Genomic DNA, 24731 nt, shown 5'->3' on the forward strand with positions numbered 1-24731 from the left:
TTGTTCTGCCGATTGAAATAGAGGTTCCGTCTCTGCGAGTTATGGCTGAGTGCCAGATAGCAGAAGCAAACTGGCAGCAGAGCAGGTTCAAAGAATTGATGTTGTTTGATAAGAGAAGGCTTAAAGCACTGTACCATGTTCAGGGTTATCAACGTAGGATTGCTAGGGCTTTTAACAAGAAAGTTAAGTCTCAGAATCTTAAGGAGGAGGATCTGGTGCTAAAAGACAACCGAGCTCCCATCTATGACCCTAGGGATAAGTTCAGTTCCAATTGGACTGGTCCTTACATTATCAAGACTATTTGGTCAGGTGGAGCCATTATTCTCATGGACCTGGATGGCCTAAAATTTTCCCAGCCGATCAACATGGACAAGTTGAAGAAATATTACCCCTGAGAGGCTCGCTAGGCTGAAAACCCAAAAGGGCAACCTAGGCAAAATTTAGAGCACAAAAAATTAGAAAAAAGAAAAGCTGAGCTCGCAAGGTTGAAACCATAAAGGGCGGCCTTGGCAAAAGTTAGAGCGCAAAAGGAGAGCGTTAATACTTGAGTGAACCCGAACCAAACTACGTAAGCCTGATTTCCCATCTTCAGGATACGTAGGCAACTTCGTTTTAAAGTTCGGCAATAAACACCTCCAAATCAACTGTGTCCATATGTTGATTAGGTTATGTTTGTCTATTATCTGAAAGTTTGGTTGTGTTTCTTACTCTGAGAAAAGAACTAGTTACAGTGTTGAGCAGTGCTATTCAGACAAGGGGCAATTTTCCATTTTTGGATTCGAGGTTGTACATCTCGAGGATAGATTCCATGTGTGTCAAGTTGTGATCCTTATTGAAAATGGTTTTGAAAAGTTTTAGTAAAAGTTGATTTTGTACAAATTAATCTTTTTACAACTTAGACCATTTTTGGACCAAAAGGAAAACTTTCAGCACTCACAACTTCAAGTTCATTGATTTCAATACAAAGTTCTCCGACTCTTGATATGAATTAAAGTTGCTTTTATTACATTCAAAAATAAAACTTGAAAAGTAAAGATCAAAACAGTAAACTAGGGGCATAGCTAAGTCAGGTGTTCCTGTGTCCCCAGCTTGTACTTGTGGAAGTTCCTGATGTTAAAGTGGGCCCAGATTGTGTCTCATCTTCAAGCCAAGTCAGGCACTCACCAGAAAGTGCACAGTTGAAACTAGGGGCAGGAGCCAAAAGCTCTCTCGTCCTCCACGCAGTGGGATATCGAGCCAATTGTGAACCTCAGGTTGGGAATGAAGTCGGGTACTCTACCCCCTCTTCTGGGCAAGTCTGGTCATGTCCAAACTGACGCCTGAACTGAAACGGAAAGTAGAATACACAGTGTATCAGGCCAATCAGTTGAATGCTAGGTTGTCGAGCCATGCTGTAGCTCATCTCGGGCAGATCAAACCAGGGGCAACGCCAAGCAATGTCAGCAGCAGATCTGTTGCACATCCAATGGGACCACCACCCCTCATTCGAGAAATCCACTAGCCATTGGCGAAAGAAATAGCCCCGTGTTGAATATGCAGGGCAAGAATCTACTATATTCAACCTATCCATGAGCCATATCTGGGAGGGATGAAAGAAAAGAGAGATTAAAGAATAGAGAGGTGTGCATTGAGGGAAAAGTAAGAAAAAGATTTTGAGAGAAAAACAGAGCATGAGTGCCGAGTGATGTGAGAAATACATATTAGAAAGGGTGGGAAACATTACTTGAGGAAGTAGTGGACTTCTCGCAAATTTGGTTGTCTCTCATCGATGAAAGGCGTCTAAACCCATTAAAGCCTCGGCCAATACCAAGCCCATGCAGCTCTTGCCCTCTTTCAAGCCTTGCGCCACTTCAACTAGCCGAATGCTGGACCCGCCGAAATTAGGGGCAAGAAGAAAATGCGCCAACATAGACAAACAAAGGGCGTGTCGTCGAAAACCCCGCCAAAGAAAGTCGCCGCGGTCACCGGCGTCAGAAAATCGATGCATCAAATTGCGGATGTCCAGCTCTCCATTGTGAACCAAGGATCGGGCCTCGTGTAGAGTAAGCCAGCACATCTGTCCCAAAGCTTGGATGTAACCAAAACGGGGCTGAGGCAAGATTTCCTCATCGCGCTGGGACTCTATTAGCACTTGAAATTCTTCGATTGTTGGGCATAGCTCTTGTCCCCCAAAGCTAAAAACGTTCGTGATCTGGTTCCAACATCTAGCCGCGGCATATAGGAACGGAAAACAAAGTAGAGAACGACTCAGTGGGAATAGTGCATTTATGCCGAAACCCCGAAAATTCACCTTTTCCAAGCCATCCAAAGTTGCAATCTAATTTGAGAGTTTTTTGACAAAGAATGGCTCCATTTGTGAAGAATTTGCAGCTGAAATGAAGAAATCACGAAGCTCAACCTTTTATGGAAGATAAGGTAGTGAGTGGAAGCCAGGTGTCAACAATTTGGAGGTCCTACACATTGATGGTCGACAAGGCATCATTGATGGCCAGGAAGGCACCATTGATGGCTGGCAAGAGGTATAGATGGCCGGTAGGCCATCCTTCATGGCCGATAGCCTTCCTCTCATGCCTTCTGTCCTCCTTTGTGAAGAATAATGTTGGATGCATGTGTTTGCTCTACTGTTTATGTGTCTTAAGGTCTTGTGTTGAGTCCTTTTGTTTCCTTTTAACAATTTTATCGAGTTGTTTTGTTTAAATTATCGAGTTGTCTTGTCTTATTATTGAATTGTTACTATTTCAATTATCAAGTTGTATGTTGTGTTTGGGATTTCAATTGTTGGTTGGTTCATTACCTGATTCAAATTGTTGTGGCAATGCAAGTGTTCACATTTCATTATCCAATTCATTCTCATTTTCATGCAATGTGGTGCTCATGATGCAAAATACAACACTTTTTCAAATGAAAACTGGTTTTCTTTCCAATCATGGTAGTTTTTACAAAGGTACAGTACAAGTTTTTAAAGAAAATAAAGCCTGTTAGAAGTTGTACAATGTGCTAACACTACTAACCAAAAGAAACCAAACAAAAATACAAAAGATCAGCGCCAATCATCTCAGACTCGAGAGGCCCTCTTCATCCTCTTCTTGGGCAGGGACTCAAAGCTATTTTCGTCTACACTGTTGTTTGAATCTAGATCAGAGTCTAAACCGGAGCCGTCTCCACTCTCCGCCTCGGAGCCCTCCTCAACATCAACATTGGCATCCCCACTCTCAGAACCTGAGCCGGCGTCATCATCTCCACTCTCGGATGACTCAACATGCTCACTCGTTGCCTCCTCGGCCTCGCTAGTCTCAACATCATCATCGCTCAGAATAGGATCTAAAAGGCTACTCTCAGCTCGGGTGTCCCTAGCTCAGCCTCAGCTGCGTACTGGAGCCTATCTCTCTCTCCCTACTGCCGAAGGAGGCACTACTGGTCCTAGTGCTGCTCCTGCTGGCGCACCCTGTGTGGGTGGGACCTAAAAGACAGTTGTCATATGTCAACCACAATATGCATATTAGATGCAAGTATGGGGCAAAATTAGTATATGCTGAAGTCAGGTACAGTGTATGAATACAGTATGGAAGTGTAGTGTTTCAGATGCAATGTATCAGTGCAGTGTGGGGAAGTTCTCGTGTCAGCCTCAGTATGTCAGTGGAAATTTGATGACTGGAATGTAGGAAAACTGAAGAAATTACCTGAATACTGTGGAAACCAAGCAGTGCCTCCCTCCTCAATATCATGCCCTCAAAAGAGGCTGGTAGCTCAAGCAGATCCTCAGTATATCCCGGGGGTGCCTGAAAAATGCATTGGGGATGATTAGTGACCAGAACAAACACATATCAGAAAGAGATGGGAAAACTAAAATGTGGTACATATTGAAGGTGCATCCTGGGCTCTAGTGTATCTATGCCCAGCTGCTGCGGGCTCAATCAGTATCTAATAGGCCTCCCCAATATACTGCCAACATGCAAGTGTAATAGGCAGCTCTGGCCACCCGGTCCCCTGTCTCGCCTGAGAAGCCCCTCTACCATGGGCTCTGCTCTCCTGGGTCGCTTCGCGTCTCATTCTCGCAGCAGGAGCTCTCACTCCCTTACCCCGCGAACACCGGTCAGAGGCAGCATCAAGTGTGCCTGGATAAAGGCTGCATAGTCACCCTCTACACGGAAATACTCTACCTCCAAGCCTACCATGAACTAGATCACCTCGTCAGTAGATAGGCTATGTGTCGCTTTCATGGATACTGGTGGTTATTAGTTGTTGTCAATTGCTAATGTATGAATCAAGACAGCTATAAAGCAAACAATAACTGTGTTTCGAGTTACCTCGTGCGCCGCTACCGTGTTGAAGTACTGGCGGAAAAACATGAGGGACTCATGGGTCTTATGGTGAAGCTGGCCGTTTTATACCCGAGAAAAGGGGACCGTCAATGAAACCTCATCTACAGGCTTTGGGGCAAGAGTCAGGAAGTATGCGTATACCCATAGCTGCAGGGAGAATGCAGAGGTATGTAATCAATATAGTATAAACAGATACAAAAAGGGCAAAGCAAAAAGTACATGTGTTGAATGGATGTAAAACAAGAAATGCTTAGCATAAAATGTAAAGTGTAAAGAGGGAACTGAGATGTGTACCTCCTAGGCTCGCCAGTAGCCTCCAACTAAGTTCCCTCGCAGACGGAAGGAAGAGCTCATATATCTGTATAATGTAGTGAGGCCGACTCCGCCCCAATCATAAAACTGAACTCGAGGAAGAGTCACCAAGGCAGTCAGCAAATATAGGCCCACGATGTTCCACCTATTTGAAAACAAGGTGGTACCGAAGATGAATATGAGGAAGCCCCAGGCATACTGCTCTATCTCCTCTATCGTCTTGGGCTCGGTTCCCCTGAATTGCTCCTCAAACCAGGTGTATCGCACCATACCCGTCTGGTATATTAGTGGATGTGCCCTAAGCAGCTCAAGCCAGGCTGCCTCTCACTTCCCCATATTCGGATCGAGAGGAATCAGATCACCTCCTACGCCTAAGCCGGTGATCATGGCAAAGTCATAAGGAGTCATCATCATCTCCCCTGAAGTGGAAAGGTGGAGAGAGTTAGTGGTGTCCCACCATCTCTCCACTAGCGCTCCAAGAAATGGACGGCTCGTGGTAACCCGAGTCAAGCTGGAGTAGAAGAGGTCGAAGCTTGCCTCGTCAACAATGTCACGAACTGCAACCGGGAGCTGGCTATACCAATCTCGAGCAATTGTCACACCATAGCCCGTAAAGGCACGAGACTCACCCTATGGCAGTGCATGAGACATAATTAGATCAAGGCAGTATATGAGATACAGTCAGATGAAGGCAATGCAAGAAATGCAAACAATCAAGGGTAGAAACGCATTGAAACAGAGTTCGTACCTCAAGGCCAATGGCCGATAAATGAGACTTTGGCTCCCTCAACAGGAGGTCCTCTGGCGCGTTAGCAGCGAAATCAGAAAAACATCTGATGCCTCCAGTAGTGGGCAATATATGTGTCTAAGGATGATACCTCGCTGGATCAAAAGGCCGTACACTCAACAATAACGGCTCTGGCTCGGCCTCAAAGTCCACCTCAAAGTCTACTAGAGAAAGCTCGAGAGGAACCCCATCATGAGTAAAATCATCCGCCATCTGAAAATAGGTGCGAGATGGGTGAAAAGTGAAGAAAAGTGAAGAAAAAAGGGAAAACTTGGGAAAAGTCAACCCTAGAAGAGAGAAAGTGAAGGAAAAAGTCAAAGTCGGAAAAAGTGCACAAAACTCGAGAGAAACTCGAGGGGAATGAGCCTAGAATGGTGGAAATAAGGAAAAAAACGTCGAAATCAAATTCCAATCGGTTCAAAGTGAAGAGAACTAGAAGGATTTAGAGAATAAAGTTTGTGTGGGGCATTGGAAAATGCGTAAAAGGCTTAGATCTAGAGAGAGAAAGCACCTAGGGAAAGAGAGAGAGAGAGAGCATTTTCGGTCAAGAGGAAGTGAGGAAATGAGGTGTGGTGACCCATACTTAAAGATCCAAGCCGAAAACCCCAGTTTACCCTCGATCTACCATCAATGGCCGGCAAGGCACCATCGATAGCCAGCAAGGCACACTGGTGGCCGACGACTTTCCAAAGGTTTCCCCTATGTCCCTGGCTCTGTTTTGTGTCCTTGGATTTCAATAATTGGAGGGACTATTCATTGTTTGGTTCAGAAATGCCTCTATGGAAGCTCAGAACTGCATTTCCAATGCACGATGTTCGTTACTCATTAACCTAAGCAAGGTGTATCCTTTTTAACATATTGAAACTTTTTCGAGAGGTAATTCGAAAGTTGTTCTTGAATTGGTTTTGACGAATATGTTTTTGTTATTGCATAGAGTATGTGTTTCTTTGTTGTTGCATGGAACGTGCATTCCACTTATACCGTCGCATAGAACATGCTCTTGCTCTAGCCGCATAGAATGTGCTTCCGCTCCTGCATTATGCATAATCATGCATGGAATATATGCATTTGCCTTTGAATCATGCATAGAATATGCTTTCGTTACCAATCATACGTAGAATATGCCCTTAAATTGTTTGGTTCGCATAGAACTGTAGACACCCCATTTTTTACCAGCCTTAAAACTTGGGCACTACTGATGGTTTACTTGGTGGTGAAAGGTGTGCAGGGCAAAGGTTCAATTTCTTCAGCAAGGGGAGAGTCAAATCCTAACCTCACACCCCATTTTGAACCAAAGCTATTTTTGAATGGTTTTTAGACCTCAAAACCCTCTCTTTGAAAATATTTTTTGAAAATAGGTTCCTACGATGTTCCGACGCTCGTATTTTGTTAAATGTCACGCTTTTCAGTAAACCGAATGAGGAAAAAGTGGAAATGAATGAGGGAGAGGTGAACTCTTTGAAAAATCTTTCAAAACACCTTACTTAGGGGTTTGGAGTTGAAGAAAATTGGAGAAGAGGGAAGAAACCCAATTGGGGAAGGAGTCGGGCATGAATCGTTAAGAAAGAATCGAGCAACACTCGCTAAATCAGGCCTATCCTTTTGTACATTTTGATTTCAGCTATGAGGCCACCACCGTTGAAAATAAGATTTCCGAGGCTTCATTTTACACTCAAGAATCTCCTAAAAACGAGCCCGGATGGGGCAGATATGATTGGTTGAAGTTGGGCATCATTCCGATTGGACCGAAACTAAGCAGCCTTCACTAAAAGAGGGATATCTCTTAGCATAGTTGGAATTTTGATGCAAGGCTTCTACCATTGGAAATCTTACTTCCGGGGCTTCAATTTGCACACAAGAATGACCTGAAAAGGAATCTAGATGAAGGAGTTAAGCTTGCTTCAAGTCGGGGACTAGGACTGATTTTTGCTGCCGGTCCCTATGGGAGTGTGCCGGCCATGAATGGCCAATGCCGTCCAAAAGTGACCCCTGCCAGCCAAAAATAGTGTGCTGCCAGCCAACAATGGTAAAGGTGCCGGCCATTCATGAAAAGATCAGTTTTGGATAGATATTTTGCTCCAACTTGCTCCAGCTGTCTCTTTTGAGATATTTTCGACCAAATGCTCCATTTTTGCTATATAATGAAGCCATATATCTCATATTCAAAGGTTAGAACTTCTTGAACAAGTTTTGGGAGCTTCTCTCACTAAACTCCCTCTCTCTCTACAATTTTCAGAGAAAAACCTCTGCCTCTCTCTCTAGAGCCTCTCTATTGCCCCTTTTGTGCATAGAAGTGTATAGAAGTAGAGAAATACTTGTAGTTTGCCTAGGCATCCTTCATCAAGGTTGCATATCTATGGGATGAGGTCCCTTGAAGCTTATTTTTGGGCTGATAGAAGGTCATTGGAGCCAAGAAAGAGGCCATTTTGCTGCTGTGCTCCAAAGGTAATCACTCACCCCTTTTAGCATGTTTTGCATACTAGCTTTGCCTTAGTTTTCAACTACTTTGGGGATGTTTTTTGGGGTGGTGTTGAACTACAAAAACCTCTATTTTTTCTCTATTTTTCAGTCCTAAAAGTCTTGGTTTGTGCCTTGGTTGGCTAGGGGGTTGTCCTTCCTTTTGCTCATTGGCTTGTAAGGCCTTGTCAGCTAACTTTCAAGCTTTTCAAACGACTTATTTTTGGCCTTAAAACCACTGAATTCCAGAGGAATTTCAGTGGTAGAAAACTTATTTTGAGGCTCAAAATAGGAGGGGGTTGTCCCCTCTCCTCTTCTCTTGTTTACTTGTGTTGATGGCCAACCAAATGAGCATGTTTGTTAAGTTTATGTTGGCCATATCTTAGCACGTATTGGTGGTTATTTTGCTTTGGCATACCACTGTTTTTACTTGGCTTTATCACTCCATGCATGGTATATACACTTATAGTGTAAATCACACAAACTAGCTTTGTATGCTTCATGAAGTAGCATGTCTTTCTAGCTTATGTTGACTCCATTTCAGTAGGTTTTTGGTGTTTTTTTAGCATGCCATGACTCTGTTTTGGGTGCGTTTGATGGGCCCTTGCATGCTACATACACTTGTAGTATAATTCCATGAATTAGCCTAACATGCATCATGCTTTAACATGTAATCCTAGCATGCTTTTGGATTAACTTCAAGAAGCTTTTGTCCATGTTTTAGCATGCTCTAGCTCTAATTTTGGTTGTTTTGGCCATGAATGACTTGCTTTGTATAGCCATGGTTCAATCTAGCTTGTTAGCTTTGTGCATCAAGTCCACTAGCATGCTTTGCTTGGACTATTTGAATGATTTGGCATCATTTATTATGTGATTTCAGTCCATGTTTCATGCTCATGCACTTGCATTTGTCACTCATTCAATGCATTGGAAGGTTTCCCCCTTTATGCCTTAACATGAATCATTACGTATGCCTTCATGCCTTAGCTTGCGAGCCATCATTTCAGTGTGTTTTTTGGGTTATTTTGCCATGATATAACTCTGATTTTTATTGGTTAAGTCATCTCATGCTTGGTCTTATTAGGTGTAGTGTAATCCACCTTATTTGCCTTGTATGCAATATGCCTTTATGCCCCTCATGCTAGCTTGTTTTGGCTTCCTTCCATGCATGTTTTAGACTCATTGTGACATGTTCTAGGACTATTTTGGGTTGCCTTTGTCATATGCTTCATGCTTTGTATAGCTGTAGTGCAATTGGCCTTGCTAGCTTTGTGTTTTGATGACTCATGCATGCTATCTTTGAGCTACTTAGATGATTTGGCATCATTTAATATTTCATTTCAGAGCCTATAGCATGGCTATGTTCCCACTTCATTCACTCTTTAATTGTGGTTTAGGAGTTGTGCATTGTTGCCTAGTTTGTGGCCTAGCATGTATGCCATCTTGCCTAGGTATTTGAGCCCCCATCTTAGCATGTTTTGGTCTTTGTTTAGACCTATTTAAGCTCTATCCATGATTGGTTCCATCATTTGTGTCCTGTATTGCATGCCTTTTGTGTAGTCCCCTTTACTAGCTTTCATGCTTAAGGACTCTTGCATGCCATACTTGTGTTGTTAGAGTGATTTGGCATCATCTCATACACGATTTTAGAGTATTTAGTAATGTCACACTCCCATGTTTATCACTTCTTGATCATGTTTGAGGGTTGTGCTCTCATGCTTAGTTGATGAACCATTGCATGTGCATGCATTATCTTGCTTTTCATGCCATCATTTCAGCATTTTGGCCACTGTTTTTGGGCATGGTTGGGGTCTATCCATATTCGGTTCAGGTCCATATAGCATGTTGTTTGCATGTTGTTGCATTGCATTGTGTTAGCATGTTGTTTGCATGTTGTTACATTGCATTGTTGTTTGCATGTTGTTGCATTGCATTGTGTTAGCATGTTGTTTGCATATTGTTACATTGCATTGTTGTTTGCATGCCATTAACATTGCTAAGTTGATCACGTTGCATTGCATTGTGTTTGCATGCTCATGTTGCATTGGCATTGTTTGCATGCCATTAGCATTGATAGGTTGATCATGTTGCATTGCATTTTGTTCAACTCGGTGTTGTGTTTGAACACAAGGTGGATTAGCTCATTTCATACTTGAAGTGATGAAATGAGCCAATCTTCCTTTGCTCTCCATTGCATTTGATTTCTCATGATAAGTAGATGGTCTTGGTGTCTTGTTTGTCATGCATTCATTGAATTTGTACATGTTGGATCTTTGGCCATCATGTATCGAGATGCATGATTGATGGTCTTGGATCCAATGATGCCCCCCTCCATTGATGTTTTGAAGTGATATGGAGTGGCGTAGTACGTACATATCCTTGGGAGACCCTCCTTTTCCTCTGTTTTGTGCTCTGTTGCAGCTTGGTGTCACAGCACACCAATGGTCGGCAGTGCCACACAGATGGCCAGTAGCTCTTCATTTATGGCCGGCAGTGTGCACTCTTGGCCGGCTGGGTGGTCGGCAGTAGCTCCTCATGGCCGGCAGGCCACTGGTGCACTCCCCAGCATGTTTTTGGTAAGATCCAGCAGCTAGTTCTCAAGGACACCCTGCAGACAGAGCCTCTAAGGAGCATTTGGAGAGCTTTTGGGACGGGAATCGAGCATGCATCTTCAACTTCTTCAAGGCAGAGCTGAGGCGGCCTAGTCTACATATTTTAATGCTTAGCATTCGGTGTTGTAACTTAATTAATTTGTTTGATTAGTTAAAGTTTTGTAATAATTAGTTGTAGCTAATTATTGATTTTGGTTGTGTAATAACTAGTCTAATTAGATTGTTAGATTAGTTAGCTAGCTTAGCGTAGCTAGCTTAGCGTATTCATTCGAACCCTCCGTTGAGAGGGCGAATTTTGTAATAAGCGTGCGTGTGTACGATGCATATCTTCCAACCCCCATTTCTTTCTCCCTTTTACTTACCTGCTTTTAGTAGTTAGTTTTAGGGCATATTTCGATTAGCATACCTTATGTTTTCCATGCGTGCATCCATTCATCTGTATTGCATGCACCAGGCTCGGCGCATCATACTAACTGCATTGTATTTCAATTCCAATTTGAATACATGTACCAAGTTGTATTTCACATGGCATTCTTAGGATAGCCGAGCCTATTTTAGATGCATTTTTGTATGTGTTGCATTAGCCATCTTAACATGAACTAGGATCATGACATGATTTCTAACTAGTTCTCTGTTTTGGCTAGGAGTACACTGTGAGTGTTTACGCTTTAGCATCCTTGCATGTATGTAAGTGACTTCCATGAAAGCATGCTTGTTATGAGGCTAATTGCTTATTTGATTAACTATCTGAATGCCTGTGGGTGAAGGTTGGATTACTTGAATTGGAACAATTCATTGGAATCTGTGATTTAGCCTACTTGCGAGTAGCAAACTTCAAACCATTTTCACAAACGAACATGCAATGTTTTATTCCAACTTAGGCGATCTAGTCTATACTTGTATGCCGTGCACATCACATAGTAATTCTAGGTTTAATAACCGGAATAAGAACACATGTGTTTTCAAAAACAAGATATCATGCTTAGTACAGGCCGATCTTTGATCGGGCGAGCGAGGGTGCTCATTGCATGACCTTCCCCTCTCGTACCCAAGTTCCCGAGCTGAGGCAACTTTGGTGATCATGGGCACGTGGCCTTAGGCACGAGTCAGGGTTTCCTAAATTCCCCCAAAATAAAATATTTAGGTGGCGACTCTATATCTGGCAAAGTAGTCCATGTTTGGCACTTCTTTATAAAAATCAGTTTTCCAAAACGATTTGCCGGATTTGGACTCTTTGGTGATTTATCGGTCTTGCATTGCACTTTGTGAGATTAGATTCAGAACCGTAAACATTGAGTTCGAACTATAGTAAGCTAATGAACGAACGGATTTCGCATCCATTCGCGCGCGGAGCCCAGGATGTTCGGGCACGTCTACAAGAACATGCCATTATATCTCAGTTGTTATCTTGCATAGAATATGCATTTCCTATTCGTTACATATGCATAGAATATGCGCTTCTCTATTATTGCATAGAATATGCACTTCTCTATTGTTGCATAGAATATGCCTTCATTCATTCTTTCATGCATAGAAAATGCACTGTTGTTATATAGCACGCTTTTGTACATAGGCACGATATTATATGTATGGTTCATTCAGCGAAGCCAGCACAGACAAACGATATTGTATGTATAGTCCATTCAGAGGAGTTCCAAGTTAAATCATTCGTACCCTTCGAATCATATCCTTTTACTGTCTTTTCTCTCGCGTGCAACGCGTTAGGATAACTTCCTTCAGTTAAAAACATTTGAGTGTGTCCTGATATTCATACCACCCTTCGGTTACCCATCTTTCGGTTAAAAACAATTGAGTGCGTCCTGATGTTCATACCACCCTTCAGTTACCCGTCTTTCAGTTAAAAACATTTGAGTGCGTCCTGATGTTCATACCACCATTCGGTTACCCGTCCTTTGGTTAAAAACATTTGTGTTTGTTCTGATGTTCATACCTTCCTCCGGTTATCGCCCTTCGGTTAAAAACATTTGAGTGTGTCCTGATATTCATACCATCCTTTGGTTTTGCCCTTCAGTTAAAAACATTATAGTGCATCCTGATGTTCATACCACCCTTCGGTTATCCGCCCTTTGCCCTTCGGTTAAAAACATTTGAGTGTGTCCTGATGTTCATACCTTACTCCGATTACCGTCCTTCGATTAAAAACATTTTTGTGCGTCCTGATGTTCATACTTTCTTCCGATTACTGTCCTTTGGTTAAAAACATTTGTGTGCTTCCTGATGTTCATACCTTCCTCCAGTTACCGTCCTTCAGTTAAAAACATTTGTGTGCTCTTGATGTTCATACCTTCCTCCGGTTACTACCCTTCAATTAAAAACATTTGTGTGCATCCTGATGTTCATACCTTCGTCTGATTATCCATCCTTCGGTTACAAACATTTGTGTACGTCCTGATGTTCATACCACCCTTCGGTTATCCGTCCTTCGGTTAAAAACATTCGTGCGCATCCTGATATTCATACCACCCTTCGGTTATCCATCCTTCAGTTAAAAACATTCGGGTGCGTTCCGGTGTTCACACTGTCCTTGTTTTCTTCCGCGTGCAACACGTTAGGATCTTGTTTGACATCTCGAGTACGTCCAATGATTTTGTCGCTCTTCGTCTTTCTTGCGCGTTACGCAGTTAAGCTTGTATAATTTTCTTACATCCTTTCTGTATGAAATATGGTTTGGCTTGTAATTCCCACACGTGGCGTGTTTATTTACTTCTTTTCATGATTGAGATTGTTGTGTCCTATTTTGGTCTGTTTAACTGTAGCATTTTCATTGCATTGCATTTGCATTTAATTGTTTCATTGTACAGTCTTATTGCATAATCATAAGTTATGGTCTTGCATCATGCATATCTTTTACATCTTGCCTCCAGAACTACGCTAGTTTGATTCCTTGCAAAGGGAAACGTAGGCAGCCTGCGGGCGTAACCATTTGTTTTCTGTTTTGATTGTTTGTCCAAGTTTTACGGCCTTGTCAAAATGTGTCATCTCTGGGCTTTGACATTCACTCACGTCATTTCATGACTTTCGAGTTCTGTCAAAGAGGGGCAACTATAGATACCCCATTTTTTACTGACCTTTAAGACTTGGATGTTCTTGCAGGTACATCCGAGGACGAGTCTGATTGCTCGCCAAGTGCTCAAAGTCCTCAATGGAACGCCACGGGTTTGAGCTTTCCAAACCCTGCATCCTTTTTGTCTCCTTTTTGGACCATGTCTTGGTCTCTTTCACCTGCAGCCTTTGGTGTCCTGCCGACCATCTTTGAGGGCTGTCGGCCAGGGCTTTTGGCTTGCCGACCATTGATGTGCCCTACCGACCATCAATGAAGCCTTGCCGGCCATCACTGATGGCCGGCCGACCAACCACCAGTGTTTCCTGCAAATATTTTGTGATATTTTGTACCAGCTGTTTGCACAGATTCATGCATCTTCCAACACGCGTATGGCTGGATGTTTGTGAGGAAATTTTGTATTTTCTACATATAGGACCCCTCTCTCTTATGTGTGCGGGTTAGAAAAATTTAAGACATAAAAATTTTCTCTCTCTCTCTCTCTCTCTCCCTCTCTCTCTCTCTCGCAAATTTGTGTGTGTTTGATTAGTTTCTCTACACTTTAGCCTACATCTCCTAAACCAAACCCTCTCACCTTTGAGTTGAGGTTACTTGGGGCCTTCTTGGAGCTCTTGAAGGTGGTTTTGGCTTAAACTTGTGCCTAAAAGGTTCATTGCTTCAAGAGATAGAATAGTAGTCTTCTTAGCTTATTTTGAATACTTGTTTACCTATCTCTTTCAATTGTTTTTGGGCTCTACAAAACTCTGATTTTGTGAGCTGAAATTGGTGTTTTTGGCCATTTAGGTTAGGGGGGGTGATTCACCCTTCTTTATTTCTTGTTGATAAGTCTATTTCACCTTTGTTTCCCACCTTCAAATCATATTTTTTTGGGGCTTTTACCACTGATTTTCAGAGTATTTTCATTGGCAAAAAACATGTTTTGAAGTATAAAATTGGAGGGGTTAGCCTCCCCTTCTTGTGCTTTGCTTGCATGCTTAGATAGCTTTATGTTTTAGCCTATTAATCTAGCTTGTTTTAGTTCAATTTTAGCATGTTTTTGCCTTTTTTTTAGACTGTTTTAGCTCTATTTTGGACTATTTGGGTCAATTGAGTCTTGTATTGCATGGTTATAGTGTAAATTCTTTCACTAGGTTTGTGTTTTAAGGCTCCAACCATCATTAGTTTGAGTTAATTGCATGTTTTAGTGCTTTTTTCACTTAATTTCAGCACTTATAATCTTTGCAATCTCCCTCATTTCTTCACTCTTTTGTTTTGCTTTGAAAGTGGTTTTAAACCACTTGTTTGCCTAAGTATGAAATAGAGGTGCTACACCTAATGCTTTAATCCCTTAGGGGGTTCATTACCAGCAGTGTACTGCCTCTTTCATGCCTAAAGCACTTTGTGGTTTGAGATCTCTTTCCATTAGAGGACACTCATCAATGGACTTAATAGATTAAAGAATGATTTGGTAATTAAATTGTGTAAACAAAATTGACAAGTAAAAGTGACAAGATAAGCATGTCTTTGTGTTGCATTGCATGTGTTCAAACCGGACGTTAGTTTGAACACAAGGAAAATGGGATATTTCATACTCAAAAGTGATGAAATGTGCCATTTTCCTTGGTCTCCATTGCCCTTGATCTTGCATGATAGGGTGGTGGTCTTGTTGGTCATATTTGTGCACTTATCGAAATTGTACAACTTGGATCTTTGGCCATCATGCGATGAAATTGCTTGATTGGTGGTTTTCGGTCCAAATGTGTCACTCCTTTGACATATTGAGATGATAAGAAGGGATACAGTACAAACAAACCCTTAGAAAAACCTTTATTTTGCTCTGTTTGTGCTCTGTTGCAACATGGAGACCCAATGCATCAGTGGCCGACAGGCCACCATCCATGGCCGACAATGCATCATTTATGGCCGACAGTGTACACTTTTGGCTAGCAGAGGGTCGGTAGTAGCCATAAATGGCCGGCAGGCCACTGATGTAAGCCTCAGAGAATATTTGGTAAGGTGGAGCACAAAGATTCTGCAAATGCTCAACCCTGCAACACAGAGACTTTTGAGAGCAAAACAGAAGTCTTTTCGGGGCGAAAACCGAGCATGTGCATCTCCCACTTCTTGAGGCGGAGCAGTGGTAGCATAGTTTAATGTCTTAATTGCTTAGTTTGTGCACGTTTGTGTTGTAGGTTAATTAATTAGTTTGCTAGTTGGTTAAAGTGCTGTAATAATTAGTCTAAGTAGCTTAATTAGATTAATTTAAGTAGTGTAGCTTGGCTTATTCATTCAAACCCTCCTTTGCGAAGGCATGATGTTGTAAATAAGTGTGCGTGCGTATGTGTATGTCTTCCAACCCCACATCTTCCTCCCTTTTATTTATTCGCTTTCGATGGTTAGATTAGAGACATGCTTTAATTAGCATATCACATGCTTGCATCCATTCATTAGTATTGCATGCACCGAGGCTCGGTGTATCATTCAAAACTGCATTGCAATTTCAAATAATTCTTTGAATGCATGTTTAATCGCATGTTAACAAATCAATTCATATGCCATATTAGTAGCCGAGCCTATTAATTGCATATTGCATGTGTTGCATTAGGCATCTTGTATAGTTAGGAATCATGCATATTTTTCTAACTCATATCTTCCTAGCATGGAGTACTACGTGAGTTTTTACGTTGTAGCATACTTGCATAAGTGTGAATGTTGCCATGATTAGCATATTCATCATGAGGCTATGTGCTTACTGGCTAAACTACATGAATGCATGTGGATAAAGGCTTGTTGTTTGAATTGCAATGATTCAACGAATGTGCGTCTTAAGCCCACTTTGTTGAGTAGCAAATCGTGTTTTAAGCCCACTATGCTTGGTGGCAAATCCGCAAACTTTAAGCCCACTTAAGGTGGCAAATTCAAACCATTTTTGCAAACAAACATAAATTGAATTGTTCTAATTTGAGCAAACTAGTTTATATTTGCTTGTGCGCATCACATAGAAAAGCTAGTTTAATAATCGGAATAAGAACACATAATGTTTATAAAAAATCATATCATGATTAGTAGAGGCCGATCTTTGATCGGGCTAGCAGGAGTGCTCAATTCATGGCCTTCCCCCTTCGTACCCAAGTTCCCGAGCCTAGGCAACTTTGGTGATGACAGACACGAGGCTTTCGGCATGAGCCAGGGTTTCCTAAATTTTTTCAAAATAAAATATTTAGGTGGTGACTCTGTATCTGGCAAAGCAATCTAATTTTGGCACTTTTTGATTCAAAATCAATTTTCCAAAACGATTTGTCAGATTTTAGACCCTTTGGTGTTTATCAATTTCACATTGCACTTGTGAGATTAGATTTAAAACCGCGGGAGTTCGAACTGTAAGACTTCTTTTCGAGCTTCCGGAAGGGGGTCCACGAAAAAGGCGAGCTACAAACGCCAAACAAATGAGCCCAAGAGTTCAGATGAGAAAGGGGTTTACGCCATTTTCCTTGTGTAGTTGTTCAATCGTCATTCGCCATCGACAGGTCTATTTTTCTCTTTATGTGTTGCTTTGTGTTGCTCTTTAACTCCTTTTTGTATTGTGGGTTTGCCTTCTATTTCGTGTTGCAATTGCTTAATTAATTGATTGTAATTGTTTATTTAGGAGTGATTTGGGATTATCTAAATAAGTGCACTTTTTGACTTTTTATGAAATATGGGTTGGGTTTGAAGTGATATGGTAGAGAGATGATGTGACTTAAATAAGATGATGTGACTTAAATAGAATAGTGATTTTTTGACCTTTTAACTTTTTTAAAACACCCCAAACAAAGCCTTAAACTCATTTTGTGACTCTATAGCGAGATTACACACACACACACACACACAAGTCAATCAGCAATGGCATTGTTAGGTGGGTGGGAATAAAATAATTTGTGCATCTACATCAAACTCCGTCTCAAGGAAAATTAACTCACATGTTTAGAAAAGCAATGGCAAATCGGTTGCACAAAACCAAATACTATAACTAAAACACTTTTAATGATTAAAAGAAATATACAATCAATCATAATCAAGTCCCTCTTCAAGTATAATCAAAAATATTTTCGATAATAATCAAAATGATACACCTCCTTATTGGGAGTTTGTATTATAGAATTTGCCATGGCAATATGATATCCAGCTACAGTACCTAGCCAAGTGCATTGGCTCTACCAAACCTTCTCATCCAAAATCATGTGCATCGCACTAGGGCACTTGAAGCTTCACTTCTATATCTGGTACTCTTTCTATCTATCTGTGTCTTACACAATGTGCTTCATCTTTAAGCTTTTACAAAATTAGAAGAATTTTTTTTTATAAGAAATTAAGGTTTGGGTTTTGTTCATGCATATAGTTTGACAGATTTTGACAATTTTGTTTTTTTGGAGGTCTTGGTTTGAGAGAAGTCTCTGGTGCTTTGTTTTCTTCAAATGAGTTTTTGGTGCTTGTTTCAAATTTATGTTCAATTTTTGCCTTTTATATGTTTGACAAAATGTCAAAACCAAACATCATATACATGTTCCTCTTGGCCCTACACTCAACATAGATGATAGAGGGGTGTTACTTGTAACCCAATTTGTGAAAGTAATGATACAGTATTATTTATCGGGGGCTTTCCATTTTCTGAAAAGATGATGTGCTCTATGATGGTAGGTGATTCTTATAATCATGGAGAAAGAATAGACACTTCTTAATTTTGGGGTTGGTCCGAACTTGCCAACAAAAGAGGTCTCCTATGAGGTAGGAACATCTGGGAATAGAGGAATAGCTTCTAGTCCTGCATATCATTGCTAGAAATGCCGGAGAGTTGTTGCGTTGCAAGAGAATATTGTGGATCATGTTTAAAGAGAATCACAAATCCTTTGGGTGGCATAAGAAAAAAAGCAGCAATCCTTTCAAAAAGTGTGATGAGATTGAGTGCTCATCCATCTTTTGTTGAGGTTTGATGACAACAGGTACCAAACTTTAGACCATTCCCTTCTGTTTTGTCTAGAATAAAGATGAATAAATAAATGAATTATGACAAGTGGCCAAAGATTTGGAGTCTTTGGGCCCACATTTGATGGGTATAATCACATTGATCAGTGGTGCAGCTTGTGAATGATGGTGTTTATGGTTTGCTAATAGAACATCATTCCTTTTATCCTACTTTCATTATCAATGCTATTCATATTTTTTCAAATGAGAGCCCCATTTTAGGTTCATCTATTGCTGCAGCACAAGGTCCCTATCTTTTTATTGGTATTTTTTGTGTCATCTCTGTACTATAAATTGCATGCACGTGATTTTAAGTTTTAGCTTTTGATTCTTGTTATCCCTTGGCACCAGTTGAAGAAGGTGCATTAGAAGGGAAGCTTTTATATGTCCATTGCGAAGCTCACTTGGATTACTTCAATTATTGGTCAGGCATCCAATGCAATTGTTGTGGCAGTTGGATCACCCTAGACTTTCAACTCTATAATAGTTTTAAGGCAGAAGAGGTATGCCTATCACTTTGCTAGAAAATAGAAGACAGTAAAGAGGGGGCTTATATGAACCCAACAGCTACCTAGTAATAAACCTAAATTGTGGTTCCAATAATATGAGAGCACAAATTTTGAGTTGAGGTTTGGATGTTTGAGAACTTGTTTATGTTTGCTTGCATTTTGTATGATGATGCCTTTGACAATCACCAGCTGGGTAGTGATGTTGTAAGTGCCTGGCCTTCTGTTCATAGTATGTGGTTAAGTCATATGATTTTTGTATTTCCATATTCAAATTTATAGGCTTCAACACTTTGGATTCATTTTTGTCATCGCAATTTTTTATATGAAATATAGAGTAATTCTTATCATTAAAATTATAAAGAAATGTTAGGAACTTATAAACCAAATGCAGAAACAAATCACAAACACTTGCATGATAACAAATTTAATATTTAAGTTAATGGTTTAACTTAATAAAAACTACACTTATTCTGAAGACACATTCACTCTCACTCAAATTAACACAAGCATAGAAACTGTCTACATACTCAGATGCAGAATATTTTGTTAAAATAATAATAATGGATGATAGAGTGATATCAGTGTCGGGATAAGGGCAAAATAATAATAGTAATTAGGGCAATGACAGTATGTGTGATAGTGAGGAGCAGTAGAAAAGCAGCTGAAATAGTGGCAATAGTGACCCATATATTTGAGAAGTAATCACGCTTCAATGAAGCTACTCCTCTGTTCGACCATCTCTTGCAATGAGCCTTCACTTTGCTGCACTGTTCAGCTTTGTAGAACTGCTCTGAAATAAACATTCTTTTACCCAGGTTGTTGAACATAAGTGCTACCTCTTCGTCATCACCAAGCCAGTTGTTAGGAACTTCATCATGACAAAGTTTGTTCACATCTTCCTTGGTGTTGATAAGTAGGTCCATCAAGAATATATCGTCACTGAAATATTTGTGTTTGTCATCTTCTGAGGAATGTTGTTCGTAAGCAATGATGTTACGGAAGAATGTTTCTGTTTTATCATCGACCTTAAACTTTGGTATTTTAAAATAACCATGTTCGAATAGTATATTGAACATGCTAAGGTTGAGCTCATCATCATAATCATCCTCTATAGACTTGAACTTGACACCAGCATCCTTAAGCTCCATCACACATGCATCATCGGTGATGATCATGAGAAAATTGTCTATAGCGGCTCACCCAACGAATGGGCGAGCTCGGGGGGAGGGGGGGCAAGAACCATGCTTTCAAGGAAGTGGCTGTCCAAATCTTATTTGAACTACAAGAATAACTGAAACTATGAGAATAACTGACTAGACAGTGCCATAAGGGGTCATTCTCCAAACAAGACGAAGCCAAGCTTGACAGATCGGCCAGAGGTGGCGCATGGAAGTTATTGGCGGCAGTAAAAAGGTAGCAGCAACTAGTGTATTGAATAATATTCTTGAACTAGTAAAGTTTTTGTAGTTGTCAAAACTATGATTGATATCTACAAACAATATTTAAATAAATCAACATGCGAAAGTACTTTTTATACAATTTTTTTTCCTTCTTTATTTCGAGTTTTGTGTACTTTATTTGATTGAATGACCATGCTTTCCGTTTGGTTGCTCAGAAAATGTAGCTGAATACAGAAAATAAAATGTTGAATGTCAAAAATCGAAAGCAACAATCAACTGAACCAAAAACATAATGCTTAGAGTTGATGATTTTCAGTGTTTCTTTAAACGGTTTTGTTTTACTAAAATTTCAGATATATGCAAAATTTAAGTGGAATTTATAATAGGATTTCCTTTTTTTAAATGGATTGCAAAATCTTTGATTTCCAGATTCAGTTTTGATGTAAAATTTGATCTAGAATTGTACTATAATAGTGAGAAAAAGATTTATACTTGAAGTTTTGACAGGAAAAGATAATCTAAGGTTTCGGTTAGAACTGTATTGATTGTGATATGCTGCATCTGGTACGCGAGCACTTATTTATCAGCAACATTAGTGACGCTGCAAAGGTTCTTCAAAACGATAGCGAGGAAATCACTCATATATTGTCAATCCTTAGTTCTGTATCGATATCATTTTTCTCTGAATGGCATAGTGGTCTATTGATCCCTACTGAAGAGATTCACAAGGTCTATACCGGGGACTCAGAACTTGAGGATGTTTCGGGTGACAGTTCAAAGAGTTCCTTGTCACCAGAAAAGCTTCTGTACTCGTTGGAGTATGCAGGCAACGATTTGAAATTGGTGATGATGGTGGTACCACTGAGAGATACTGAGAATGAGAATTTGTTGGATTATTTGGACGTGTGTTTGGATTTCGTCGATAAGAGTCGAAAAGAGGGGTCTGTGTTGGTGCATTGCTTTGCCGGTGTATCAAGAAGGTACATTTATGTATTACTGCATTTGTAGGTTTTGGCTGTATCTTGTTGAGGCATGTTGCAAATTTGGAATTGGTGCTTTTGACTAATTGAAAATTTTGTCTCTTTGTTGTTAATGATTAGGCATGCTTTATAATAGTATTATGTTCACAGCATAGGAGCAGCCCCTGAAAATCTGATTCCCAAAATTATGTTCAATCAATTCCTAACCAATCCTAAACCTTGTTACACCACATTTTAATTTGACTAGCCTTGTTTGATTTCCCTAAACCCTGGTTCTACGTCAATGCATCAATGCTATATTTTACATGCACAAAATTATAGCTTTCTTATATTCAGAGGCACTTCCACATCCTAGTCATATATCTTATTCTGTGAATAAGTGCTTCCAAGTCCTTAGAAACCTCTTTTCTCTCATGTCAGTCTTCTGATGAATTTGAAGATAGTATCTATTGAAGGCATATATTCTAATGACTTTAGTTTTTTGTTTTATCAAGTTCTGACATTTTACACCCTTGTCTGTGTGTATTCATTGTAGTGCAGCTATCATTACAGCATACCTAATAAGAACTGAACAACTATCTCAAGAAGGTTTGACAAAATTAGTATTGTGGTTCTATATATTAGTATTTGCCTGTGGGCTTCCATTTTTTTTTGCGATTTAAAAATCTGAATGGTGGTGATAAGATTGATAATAAGCTCATCTGTGTTTTATCATTGCACACCTTTGCAGATGCACTTGAATCTTTACAGAAAAGCTGTGAATTTGTTTGCCTCAATGATGGTTTTCTGGAACAGGTGATGCAAAGCAATTTTTTATGAAATTATGTTTTATAAGCAATGTTGCAAAGTGCTTCTAAGTTTTACCTTTCAATGTGTTTAGCTTATCATGGACTCTAGATGTTTCCTAATTTCCCTTGCAGCTAAAAATGTTTAAAGAAATGGGTTTCAAGGTTGCAACTTATCTACTTGTTGTTTCTATTCTTTTTACTCTCTTTTTATTTTTATTTTTTATTATTTATATATATATATATATATTTGGTTTTTTTATTTGAATAAAAATAAATATATTTGTAACTTTGTAGATATATTTGCTTTGCTTTGTTTCTCCTTCTAAAGATTTTTATAGGTAATCTGTGTTAACTTATGTTTATTAGTGATCTGCCATAGTCAGCTAAAGCATTTTATTCCCCTTGTATATTATAAATTTATATGCACATTCATAGTTAAGTGAATGTTGCGCAGTCAAAAGTATACTCTGTTATTGGCCTTTCCATTTTCTGAAAAGATATTTTGACCCATGATGATAGGTGATTCTTACAATCGTAGAGAAGGAATAGATACTTCTAAGTATACTCTAGTCATACATATCGTTGCAAGAAATACCGGAGAGTTATTGCATTGCAAGAGAATATTGTGGATCATGTTCCAGGAGAGGGGGGGACATCCTTTGGGTGGCATAAGAGGAAAGGCGGTAACCCTGTCAATAAGTGTGATGAGGTTGAGTGCTCGCCCATCTTTGTTGAACCTCTACGTTGGATGACAACAGGTACAAAACATCAGTCTACTCCCTTCTATTTTGTCTAGAATTTCTGATATCTTGGCATAGCGCTGAATAAAGCTGCCGAAATAGATAAAAAAAAAAAAAAAAAAAAAAAAAAAAAAAAAAAAAAAAGCTATGAAAAGTGGCCAAACATTGAAGTCTTTGGGCCCACATTTGATGGGTACATCCAATCAAATAGTTTTATCGGTTTTTCAATGTAAATCCCACATTGGGAATAAATGAACAGAGATGGTAGGCATGTTCTATAAACATCTCCCCTCCTAACAATTTTTGCAAAACGTGTAGTATTGATCGTTTATTTTGTAATATTAAAAAAATTAGATTATAAAAAGTATTTCAATATAATATCTCAGTTGGTATTGATGTAAATTTTCAAAACCAAAACAGATCATACCTTCTGACAAAACGGACCGGAAACCAAAATTTTGGTTGTTCTCGGGCAGTGGGTTGGTTTGGTTCAGTTCCAACTGTTTTTTTTTTTTTTTTTTGGCCCTAGTGTTTATGGTTTAATTGGGGAGTTGCTAATAGGTCATCATTCAATTGATCCTACTTGCAAATATCCAAGCCTAGTTGTCCTTCTTTCATTCTCAAGGCTATTCATATATGCTCAAATGACAAAGTCCCCACCTTTTATTGGTATCTTTTGTGACATTTACACTATAATTTGCACGAAGATGATTTGAAATTTTAGTTTTTGATTCTTGTTACCCCTTGGCACCAGTTGAAGAAGGTGCATTAGAGGGCAAGCTTTTATGTGTCCATTGTGAAGCTCGCTTGGGTTACTTCAATTGGTCAGGCATCCAATGCAGTTGTGGTAGCTAGATCACCCCAGCCTCTCAGCTCCATAAAAGTCGAGTTGACATCAGCGCTGTCTGATCTTTTTCAAGGCAGAAGAGGTATATCACCTTGCTAGAATATGGAATACAATAAAGAGGTACCTAGTAATAAAATCTTGAATTGTGGTATACCAATAATATGAGAGCACAATTTTTGAGTCAAGGGTTGGATGTTTGAGAACTTGTTTATGTTTGCTTTATTTTTGCATGGTGTCTTTGACAACCAGCAGCGGCAGGGGAGTGATGTTTTAAGTGCCTGGCCTTCTGTTCGTAGTATTTGGTTCAAGTCATTGTATGATTTTTTGTATTTCCATATCCAAATTTAAAAGCTTCTAACACTTTGGTTTCGATGTTGTCATGCCGGTTCTCTATATATTAGATGCAGGGAAAACTCAACAATATGCACCCCCTTAAATGTGTATACTATATGCATCTTTTTAAATATTATTTTGGTAATTGTTATGAATCTTTTTATGGTAAACGTTATGCAATTTCTAGTATGGTCATGACAATTTATGGGTTTTCAAGTGAAGATATTGCATGTTACTATATTTTATGATACAATTATGTATTTTACGATTAGTGTTATGATTTTTTTTTTTATATTATTTATTGAAATGTTACTCAACAATAATAGAATATATTATATTTCAAATTGTTGAGTAACATTTCGATTAAAAAAGTGTAACACCTACAATAAAAATACGTAGCTATATCACAAATTATTTTTTATTAAAAAAACTAAAATGCATTTGTATTAAAAGAAAAGAAAGTATCATACAAAGCAAAAAATAGAAAGAAAAAAAAAAAAAAAAAAAGAGTTGCCAAAAAAAAAAAAAAAAAAAAAACAGGTGCGGTAACTATAAACTACAAAAGCTGCCAAAAAAACAGTT

The 24731-nt window shown here is 39.5% G+C and overlaps 1 protein-coding gene and 1 pseudogene across 2 annotated transcripts; one reads left to right on the forward strand and one right to left on the reverse strand.

Annotated features, from left to right (window-relative positions):
* The first annotated feature begins 17430 nt into the window (after positions 1-17430).
* Positions 17431-24368, forward strand: LOC114317342 (uncharacterized; annotated as a pseudogene). The gene is made up of 8 exons (XR_014341750.1): positions 17431-17813; positions 18229-18530; positions 18904-21441; positions 21977-22029; positions 22172-22236; positions 22362-22412; positions 22727-22987; positions 23724-24368. The product of XR_014341750.1 is annotated as an uncharacterized LOC114317342 (transcript).
* LOC145800201 (UPF0481 protein At3g47200-like) lies at positions 19640-20209 on the reverse strand. Its single transcript, XM_082889846.1, has one exon. It carries the CDS (start codon positions 20207-20209, stop codon positions 19640-19642), a length of 570 nt encoding a protein of 189 aa, XP_082745972.1.
* Positions 24369-24731: the final 363 nt, after the last annotated feature.

Source organism: Camellia sinensis, chromosome 10 (assembly GCF_055761805.1).
Source record: "Camellia sinensis isolate YWXY chromosome 10, ASM5576180v1, whole genome shotgun sequence".
Taxonomy (NCBI): Eukaryota; Viridiplantae; Streptophyta; class Magnoliopsida; order Ericales; family Theaceae; genus Camellia; species Camellia sinensis.

What these genes read in the sequence shown, in the direction of transcription:
- LOC145800201 (XM_082889846.1), bottom strand. Translation starts at nt 20,209, where the DNA reads ATGGAGCTTAAGGATGCTGGTGTCAAGTTCAAGTCTATAGAGGATGAT.